The sequence below is a fragment of the Notothenia rossii genome (assembly GCF_949606895.1).
Source record: "Notothenia rossii genome assembly, chromosome: 6".
Lineage (NCBI taxonomy): Eukaryota > Metazoa > Chordata > Actinopteri > Perciformes > Nototheniidae > Notothenia > Notothenia rossii.
In genome coordinates this window covers 69956222-69966851 of record NC_136909.1, presented here as the reverse complement: position 1 = coordinate 69966851, position 10630 = coordinate 69956222, and the positions used below count along the sequence as shown (strand labels likewise).

Genomic DNA, 10630 nt, shown 5'->3' with positions numbered 1-10630 from the left:
TAATGTCTTGTTTTTTTTAATACTGTAAAACCTGCACAACGCTTTTAACATGTTGCACATTGCTGCTCCACACTACAACTTTTTTAACCTGCACAGCTCTCCACATAGAATATAGTATTTGTCATATTTTATTTTACTGTACTCAGTTCCTCACGTGTAAATATTGTCTTAATTTATAATTTGTTACTAAGTCTTTAAAATAGCTTTTAAAATAGTCCTATTTTTGCACCTTTCTTCGTATGCACCATTTACACCAAAGCAGGTTCCATTATGTGTAAACCTACTTTGCAATAAAACCGATTCTGATTTTGAAAATATTTGAGAGGTTTAACCGGTTTGGTATAAAATAACTTGCAATGTCATTAAGTCTGATACATTGGGCGGTTTGTGGATGTTATTCTGTTTCAGCACTCTGGCTCACAGGTTTTTTTGGGCTGATGGCTTGAGACTCAGGGTAATTTTAGGAACTTGGTTTTATTCAAAATGTCCTCTCAGTATTTCAGTGTCATTCATCATCATTTACCTCACAAAAGCCCTTTCATTCAACAGATTGTTCTCCGGTTCCTCTCCTGAACTCCTGAATCTTGTACTCACAAGACAGACAGAAGAAACATATTTGAAATGATGCAGCAAAATCACAGCCATGGTAAAATATGTATGTTTTATTTGCCAAATTAATACTGAAAAATCAAAGACCAGGAAACAAACGCGCTCCTGCGTTTGATTATTTATTCTGATCGTACACACTTCCTGAGAAGGAAGAGAGGAGAAAACTGCTGGTATGAAAGGTTTTTCATGACACCCATAAAAAAAAGAACAGGCATATTATCCAGACACTTCTCCAGCTGTGGAATTGTGGAATTATGGAATAACAGGAATCAGCCAAAACCCATCTGTACAAATAATCGAGGTCCACTGCAGGTGTCTGCAGTTTTATATAACAGAAGGACAGCGTGCCATCATAAGCACAATTATTCCAGGTTTCCATCCAAAAAAAAAAAAACAGAACAGTGACATTATAAACTTAAGTGATCAGCTTGTGCTTATGCTAACCACATAACTTATGTAATGTCTCATAATAAGGAATGGCCTAGACAGAAACTTCTTGCTGTTACATTTACTTAAGACAACAGACATTAAGACTACAACAGTGTTGCAAAACTACACAGACGAAAACACTGGGGCAGCCATTTTCAGAAATGATAAGCCTCCTTTCACAGAAAATAAATGTTATTACGGTGCTTTTGAAACCACCACATTTTCATATCAGCTATAATAAATCAAACAAGCTGCAGTTAGAAAAGGAAGCACACATTGTAAACACACTTTGGAGTAAACATAGGCACAGACACTCTTTAACAACTTATAAGTACACTTAGAACACAAATAAATAATGAAATGCTTTAACTCCATGTTGACATAAATACAGTATATTGCTCCTTTTCTCAGAATACACAAACTTGCCCACCCAAACACGTAGGGTCATCAAAACCTGATTACACCCCCCAATTACATTTAAATTGTACAAATCACTAGTTTGTGCTTCTTGCTCGCCCCCCGATCACACACCAATACTCAGTATGTCTGGAGAATTAAACACTTTCACACACATTATTCTCAATTACCTGAACAGATAGGCCTCATACAAGAACTACATTTACTCACAGCTGTGATCTTCAAAGTGCATAAAAGCAAATGATCTACTCAAAGTCAATGTGTTTGAATTATTCATTTTAAAGTTGGCAAAGAAAAATTAAAAATAAAAATGTGTTTCACTTAGTCACATGAAAATGAATGTTTGAAATGGATGAATATAAAAATGGAAGATAAATCCTCTATCTCTCCTCTGGCTGCAAACACAGCTAAAATAAATAGTCCTTGGTTCAATTACTGAAAAAAAAGGGCTTTTAATTATTTTCCCATAATAAATAAGCATCTTATCGAATTTCAGCAGACCGATAACATCTAGATTCCCCGCAAAAAGACACTTAACGTATGATTGAGACTATGTTCATGCATGAGGCCCACTATTACTCATTCTCTGATAAAATAAATCCATATGAAAATAAAAGAAATAAATACAGCACTTATAAAAAGGAAAATGTTCTCTTTGGAAAGAAATGCTCTAAACTAATAAAAATAATAATAATAATAATAATAAGGAAAATGGTGAACCTTTTGGTCAGTGAAAAGACAAGATTTCTCTGGAGGAGTCCTTTGCTCTTGAGAAGTTGAGGAAATAAGCAGAGCTCCCTCTACACTGTGGTCTGCACCACCTCGCGAAGGAGAAGCCTTACTGGAAGATCCCCTGAAAAACTAAATGGCACTCCACCACCACCTGCCTGGAAATCCTGGAGAGCCCCCCGCTGCAGAGCGAGGGACGGCCGACTGTCTCCCTCCGTGTCTGGAAAGGATTCGCCTCACTCCAGCTTTGACATCTCGTATCTGGTCGTCATGATTTCCTGCAAAATAATCAGCAAAGAGGAACTTCCTTTGTGTTCCAAACTATTTGACATTTCAGTTTTAGACAGTGATTCCCAGGAAACCAGTGTTTTATACTTCAGAAGCAACATACTGTTACCACCTCACATCTCCTCAGTTACTTTGGCTACGCCTGTCATGGTTTCCATCCTGGCAGAGCTAACGCAGTTCTCAATAACAGTGGCAGCAGTACCACCTGGGGTTAGAAGGAACTTTTTAAACAATGGGTCCCTAATTTCAGACAGAGCTCCTGACAACATCCCACTGTGATGTAGTTTGGATCTTTAGGGTTTAAATGCTATGATACATCACAAGCAGTTGGAGAGGATGTTGTCACGACCAATTACCAGGACAAGCCGCAGTGTTAGAGCTGTTACTCTAAAAAAAGTATATTATTATATATTGGTCTAATTATACCGTCACACACATTATTTGCGATCCAAAGAGTGACAGGTTTCTGTTGCTGAGCTATCATTGGACAATCCTTACTCAAAGGAGGGTTTTAGCGAACAGTCAGGTAATAAGTGTTTGATTTCAATGAAGGTATGAACAAAGAATATGCCTAAAAGTCAGAAAAAGAGTCATGAAGTCAGTCCTCATATAGTCACCAACACAGTAAGTCCAAAATAAGTCTCTAAAATATTGAGCACATCTCTCTCCCATACTGTTTGATACTCCTCTCCACGTCTTTAGACCAGATGTCTCTGGTTAAAGTAATAAGGTGTGCGGGTCCTGTTATTATAAATATTTATAGATTCTAAAGTTTTTCCTACCTCATCTGAGTCGAGCAGGACTGGTAGAGCTCTGCAGTAACAAACAGGAACAAAGAGAGACTGTTAGAATCACATGTATGAAAAGACTTTGGCAGATTAATGAATAGAAATGTGAACGGATGCTTACACATCAGTAAAAGAGCTAGGAATGTTATCCTCCACCCACTTCAAGTCTTCCTCCTGCACAAGTGGAAAAAGGGCGTGAAAAGAAGCGAACACTGCCATCTGCTGGTACATGTGAAGAGTTCTACAGCCGCTTTTCCTAAACTTGGTACGCTGCTCTTATCAGAAATGCTTCATATTCAATTAACCACAGTTATTTAAATGATATATTCCAAAAGTGTGCCGTTGTGGTACTGACTGTGTTTGCTTCCGCAGGCTTCACTGTGCCATTCGTCTCAGTTTTAGATCTCAACTTTATGCCCTCAGCTGTGAAGACCAAACACATAGGAAATATTAAATATATGTACATCACAATAATATTGGACACTGTAAATGTTTCAGGTATTCTGGGTAACGCTCCCATGATGTCACCGTACCAATGTTTGTAGAGGCGACAAACTCCTCTATCTCCTCGTCGTCAGAGTCATCCATGAGAGGTGTGAAAGCGTACCTGTGGATGTTGAAGTGATTCATAATACACATTAAAAAGTGTCCAATTCTGCACATGTTCATAATTTCAACAGTCCTAATGTGTTACTCACCTTTGGTTGTTTGCAGAGGGTCTCCATAAAAACATTATGACCAGCAGGATGACGGAGAACAAGAACCTCCAGAAAGCATCCTCCACCCACAGCTCAATCCAATCCTTCACACAAAAATAAGTCAAATTAAATATATAATGTAAGTGTATTGTTGTTAATGCTGATGAAAGTGCAGATACTCACAGACTGGCAATCTGCAAGCCGGAACTTCTTTGCTATCCAACCCATGAAGATGACGGAAGCTGAGAAAGAAATGTTTGAGTCACGGATGTCAGTGTGTTTTCTGGATACTCCATTATGACTTCAGTTTGAACAGGTTTTATATGGATAGTAGCATTTGTTGAGTAATTCACTTACCAATGACGGCAAATATTAGAGTGTTTGTAAAGTGCCTGTAGAGAGACAACTTGACGGGGTTTCTCCTCAGCTTCAGAGTCTTGATGGTTTGTGCCAGGCTGACAAAGATGTTAGTGGCAGTCAAGGAAACATGGGGCGACATCACAGGGCAACCATTTTACAAACAAGTCTATGTATGAGACTTTAACCTCAATATACTATTATAAACAAACTCTTTCCTCCAGGGCCTGAGTCAGATTTAAATATACAAAATAAGATAATGAAAAGTAGTCCCTTGCCAACCGTAACTAAGCAAATGAATGTGAAATGACAAAGCTGACTCCAGATCAAATCCAGATTTTCTCCAGGACTACAGTGTCAGTTTATAACTCGCTTTGAATTGAAACAAAACAAAACGACTTATGTTAGGTTGAGTAAAAGATTATGATTTGGCATGAAATAAATCTGTTGAGAAAAATGATGTTACGTTAAAATAAGTAATTGTTGACTTTTCTGTGACAAAGGACAAGAAGAGAAGTCTCTTGGGAGAAAATGACTGTTTGTTAGACTCATCTATTCAATTTAAGCTCCTCCATACTCGTATTAGAATTGTATTTGTTATACCTAATCAAATCTTGGAGACATTTTCTTCAAAAATCAAAGTTTTTTGTCTCAAACATCTTTTGTCGCAGACGAGGGCTAAAATGAATATGGTTGATTAGAAACAGACTTGATTTCTTTAACTATTAACAATTACAAATTATTTACATTTGTTTAATAACTTTCAATTAAATATATTGCAACTAAACTTTTATCCAAATTGCCAAACCTAGTGGCCCCTCATATTTAATGATTTTCACACAGGAACACCGGTAAAGGTGGCAGGTTCTCATGCAAATCAATTATCTTCTCCCAATTAAGACCGAGAAAGTCCAGTAATGGAAGAACAGCAAAATACCATTGACTGTGCAAGAAAAGAAGCAGTGAGAATGTAAGATTTGAAGGACAGTTCAATTGTACAAAAAAAATAGTCGTTATCAATTTCAGGGAATAAATGAATGATGATATATTAATGCATGTTGTACTGTAAGTAGGGTGCCTAATAATCTGGGAAAGGGAGAAGCATCTCCTGGACTAACGTGGGCTCATGTGAGGGGGGGGGAGCAGGGGGGAACCACACAGGGAAAAGGTTGTGGGGGCAAAAAAAGGATATCCACCAGCATAGAGAGGAATCAAGCAGAGCCAGGGGAATGTCGGCCAGCAGGGCCAAGTCAGAGTCTTTCGCCTGGAAGGGAGGATAGAGCAGGACCAGGAGGCAAAGGAAGAGGAGAGAGATCATGGCCAGTGAAATAAAGAACCATTTACCAAAGTGCAGAGAAAGAAACCCCAAAAACTCCCACCAAGACAAGAAGACTTCAATATGTCAACATGAAGGTACAATAACTATTGTTTTACACTGGAAGGATATGAACCAGATGTTGCAGGAGTCAAGCACAGCCAGAACTATTTCTGTAATAAGAGCGGTGCCATTGTCTTGTCCCTTGATTTTTGGCCCCCCCAAAAAAATATAAAAAGATTGTGATGTCAGTTTTACTTCAAAGTACAACCTTACAACAAACCACAGAGCTTTAATAACTCCTTGTTCATTCTCAAGACATGTTATCATTAGGTTATTATCAATTGAGCAGCAGTGAAACTATCAGGCTGCTCATTGATCATCAGAAACTTATAAATCATCAAATAGACGTTTTGTTATTTATCAACTAACAATAGCTAAAGGGAAAGTACGACAATGCAAGGTCGATTTTTTTAAATATTTCTAAACTAAAACATCAATCACATGTTAGGGATACCCGATGCTGGTTGTCAACTTTATTTCCCCCTTCTTTTCAGCAAATAATTAAAGAGAGAAAACGTGGCAACAAAACATTCTTAAGCTTTTACAGCAAATGTATAATAATAGATTTTTTCTTTTGTAATTGGTGTATTTTTTTCCGGCACTGTCAAACCGTCATAATCTCCATTCATAGTACACCCCTTTGGTTGAAGCTTCTCCTATTTCAGGATGTGTTTGATTTCTTCTGATATAAATTGTTTTAAATATTATGTTTTTTTACCACTGGGTTCAGACTAAATAAGCTAATTATGTTTAATAATCACAACTCACCCCAGTTATCCTCAGAACACCTTCAATGCTAGCGAAGGCAAAGTAGAGAATGCCAAGCCCCACGACTCTGTGCATCACCTGCCCCAGACGAGGCCTGAAAGGAGACAAACATTCAATCAAAAAGTGGTTTTGTTTGTACAATAACTATAGTTTTAAAGAAAAAACAAGTAGGTGTGTGTTCAAATAAGTATTGACGTACTTTACGATGCCATAGCCCAGACTGACAATGATGACGAGTAATCGAGCCAGAGTCCTTTTGAGAGCAGAGACCAGCTCGGCAAAGATCAACAAGCCTGGAGCTGAAGGGGGGAAATAAACATTTAGACAAACTGAAAATATTAATAACTGACATGAAAAGGGAAATGGTGATCTGGAGACACTCACAAGCTGAGCCGACAGTGTTGGTGTTTTCATATTCCGCACAGAAGACAGCCTTCTCCACCATCCCCAGAAATATGACCCCTGCTATCCAGAACTGGATCCTCAGCAGATCCTTCCAGTAGCACGCGGCCCAGATGAACCAGAGCAGGGCGTAAAGGATGTACACTATGCACATCACCATGTAGAACTACAACAGGAGCAGTTATTACAAAATACAGAAAAATATATAATGTTCATTCAAAAACATCTTGGTTTTTTGTGTACTATTCAGACTTTTCACAGAAATTGATGAGGTTTGGGGTCAATTCCTATGTAGTATGCGAAACATAATTCACTGATATTAAGTGAATTCAAAAACTGTACATTTGGGGGGGTTTATGTGAACTTTCCCTTTGAAGTGTAAGCCAAATATTTGGTCTTGCTATTACTTATATGCACGTACCCAAAACATTTAAATACTATCCTCCATTAAGCCAGGAAAGCATCATGGGCACATTCAATAAATATACATCATATTATTCAAATCATCTACTCACAATCATTAGAGGCCATTCTGTGATCGAAATGAAGCCACGGCTGCTTTTCATCACCACACTAACTGGAAAAGAAATTCAGCCATTAGAATATTGAAACATGATTCCCAACACATTCACATTATTATTTGTTCTGGTGGAGACGGCAGTGTTGGCGCAAAACGGCTTTGCGTTTATGAGTCAGCTTCTTATTAGGGAAGTATATCTGCACACTCATGCACCACAAACCACTTCTTGCTTTTTACTGGATTTCCAGGGCAAAGTTCAAATAAGAGCGTTGAAGTTATTCTTTGTCTCTCCTAATGTATTTGTGTGTTTGAAATAAACTCACCTGTTAAATTCCAGTTAGCCTCCGGTTTACTAGACTCAAACTTAACCACAAGCAGATAAGGACCGTCCTTCCACGTGGTTGCTATGACGTTGTCGTTGATATTAACGCTCCCGTTCTTAGCCATGCTGCTGCTGTCATACTCCTCAGTAATCCATTTCTCATCCTGCGGTATGACAAAAGTAATTCAGGGTTCGTTTATACTATGTATGTAAAAACTACTTAAATAAACACTTAATTAGTCAAATAAACACTGAAAACTGGAAGAATACATTCTGTTGGTTTCCTGGAATATTTTTCTTGGATCTTTGTAAACTTAAACTCACATAATTGTATTGTACAGTATTACGAACATTAAAGAGCAGGTTTATTTTCTTACAGGCTGTTCCCCCTTCCGAGGAGGAGCGACTGGACGTGGATCTCCTTTGGCTTTCTGAAAAACACAGAGAGTTATTGGGAGATAATAAATGCCATGATGCCACGTGTGTGACTATAAAATGACTTGTAATAAACCTACTTTGAGCATTGGAAAGGAGTGCAGTCCACTGTTACATGTCACTGGGCTATGTCTGTGTTCGATGCACTCTCCTTGTCCGAGGGGATTTGGATCCAGGCTCTCCCCTCGACTCAGCGGTGTTCTTGGGTACATTTCCTACAGACAATGACAGTCTACCCTCAGAATTTTGAAACAATCACGTTTATAAAGATAACTAGTATAACATTATGCTTCTGAACTTACTTCAATATTGTTGAATTCATTGTGACAGGGGTAGTATTTTAAATACCAGTGAATAGATAAGGTCACCTCCTCGGGACAGCCGAAACGCACAACTAAAAGACATAGACACATGTTATGATGAACAGGGGTGACAAAAAGGGGCATATCGTATCTTGTATCATTGAGGTAATGATACAGTATAAGCATATTTGTTATGTCTTACCTTTTAATTCAATGTCGGTGTCTTTATACATTGATTTCCTTAACAGCAGAGGTCTGGATGTCTGCAGGATGGATACATAAAGTTTGTTAGTGAGCTGGATTGAGACAAAGGACACTTTTTGTATTACAAAATTGTCCCTTATCTGTGTTTATGAATCTGGCAAAGGTTGAGGGGAAACATAAACTATTGTCCATCGGTTTGTATGCATGTCTGTATGACGACTGTAATAGACTGGTGACCTCTCCAAGTTGCACCCTGCTTCTCAGCACAACTAAAACTGAAACAAGATCTAGAGACAGAGAATACAGCAGAGGGAATTTGAAACTGCACTACTTAAATTATTGATCGAGGCTTTCTGATTCTGTTTGGATTGAGACTAGGAACTGTGCTTTAACACCAGAAGAAGAAACTGCACTGTGCAAGCACTTGGCTGTATATCAGGGTGTGTTTTCATGTTTATTCAAACGAAGAAGGCTGGGACAAATATTTTACGATGTGTCATGGCAAAGCGTCTTTGACAGCTGTCCAATGTAAGATGTAGCCACTCGTTAACCGAAGGCTAACCTCAAAGTGCATATCAGCCCTTCTCTACAAGGCAATGTTAATTAACTTACAACATTAATCTGCTCTTGCGGTAGACATACTTTATCCAAACCTATACGACAGCAAGTCCCAGTGGAGAGTGTTTAACGTTATACCATTAATTAAAAACAGATGTCACCACTGTCCCAAACCTCACAGCTGTTAGCGAGCATAACAAGGCTAATGTAGCTAACGTTAGCTAACCGGTGCTGTCGTTAATTAGTGTTTCGGGTAAGATACTCACATTTACAACTGTGATTTTCCAAAGCCCCGTCTCTGGTGCAGCAACAACAGCATTTATAGTACATAGTAAAGCTACAAAAAGGACAGTCCATGGATAGAAAACCCGTGAGGTCGGACAGCTCCACGTCCTCATTCTGACTGTAGCAGCCATCTCGTTGTGGGAATGAACACTTCCTGTAGGAGTCGCAGTCTGGCAGTCAGCTGCCGGGAGGAGGATCTCTCACAGGCGGGTCATTCTGTGTGCTGCTGGAGCCCGGAGGCTGGAGCGCACCGGGAAAATTGTATTTGCAGTTTGCATTGGTGGCCTGAGGTGGAAGAACTACAAATATATTGTACTTAAAGGTGGGGTATGTAATTTATTTCAGAAACACTTGTTATATTCCATGGAATGCTCTTAACATCCCGATGGCAATGAATATATTAAATGCTTTGACAATAAATACATAAAAAAATGTCATTTGTGGAAGCCGTGGCGCTGTAAAAAGCACAACCAATCATCTGAAACGGCACGGGTAAAATAACTGGATGGCCTACCTGCCTGTCAGCCTTCCATCTGTGCACAAACTTATCTCGTGCCCTCTTTTTTGGTCATGTGTGCGTTTGTGTGTGTTGGAGGAGGGGCTCTGTAAGGAATTCTGAAGGAAGAAGCAGATTTTTTGTACTTTCAAATTCTATCGCACTTGAGCTGCTTTCTCCAAAATTACATACCCCACCTTTAAGTAAAAGTATAAGTACCAGAATGTAGGAATACTCTGTTACAAGTAAAAGTCCTTCAATCAAAATGTTACTCAAGTAAAAATACAAAAGTGTTTAAAAGTGTCTAAAAGTAAAACAGATGGGTCCATTTCAGAATAATATCATATTATAATTATTGATGCATTAAAGTGTTATCAAAGCAAGTGCTGCTGCTTTTAATGACTTTGTATAGGCTACTACCCGGTAGCGTTTGAATTTACTCCAGGTGTTACTAAAGTCTTTTTTAATTGTTGATTATACTTCACATTATTAATCCAAATCTGCAAAGTAACTAAAGGTATTTAATACATTTAGTGGAGTACATTGGTCTCTGAGTTGTAGTGGAGTAGAAGTACAAAGTAACACAACATTGAAATACTCCAGTAAAGTATTTGAGTATTACAACACAACCCATTGTTTCAGATG

General features: G+C 38.4%; 1 protein-coding gene across 1 annotated transcript; it reads right to left on the bottom strand.

Moving 5' to 3' along the window:
- Positions 1-642: 642 nt before the first annotated feature.
- tmem87b (transmembrane protein 87B) lies at positions 643-10554 on the bottom strand. Its single transcript, XM_079690336.1, has 19 exons — positions 9471-10554; positions 8645-8705; positions 8443-8534; positions 8221-8355; positions 8083-8136; positions 7707-7869; positions 7379-7440; positions 6846-7029; positions 6661-6760; positions 6462-6555; positions 5508-5579; positions 4316-4424; positions 4142-4200; positions 3959-4062; positions 3794-3867; positions 3616-3683; positions 3382-3434; positions 3255-3285; positions 643-2462 (listed from the first exon to the last, which is right to left on the bottom strand). Exons 1-19 carry the CDS (start codon positions 9618-9620, stop codon positions 2421-2423), a joined length of 1707 nt encoding a protein of 568 aa, XP_079546462.1. The 5' UTR covers positions 9621-10554; the 3' UTR covers positions 643-2420.
- Between the last annotated feature and the right edge of the window lie 76 nt (positions 10555-10630).

Excerpts from the sequence above, each read along its gene's own strand:
- tmem87b (XM_079690336.1), bottom strand. The coding sequence starts at position 9,620 with ATGGCTGCTACAGTCAGAATGAGGACGTGGAGCTGTCCGACCTCACGG. Across the intron at positions 8,137-8,220 it reads ACTCCTTTCCAATGCTCAAA|AAAGCCAAAGGAGATCCACG; the intron begins GTAGGTTTATTA and ends TGTGTTTTTCAG. Across the intron at positions 5,580-6,461 it reads GTGTTCTGAGGATAACTGGG|GCGAAAGACTCTGACTTGGC; the intron begins GTGAGTTGTGAT and ends CCTCCCTTCCAG.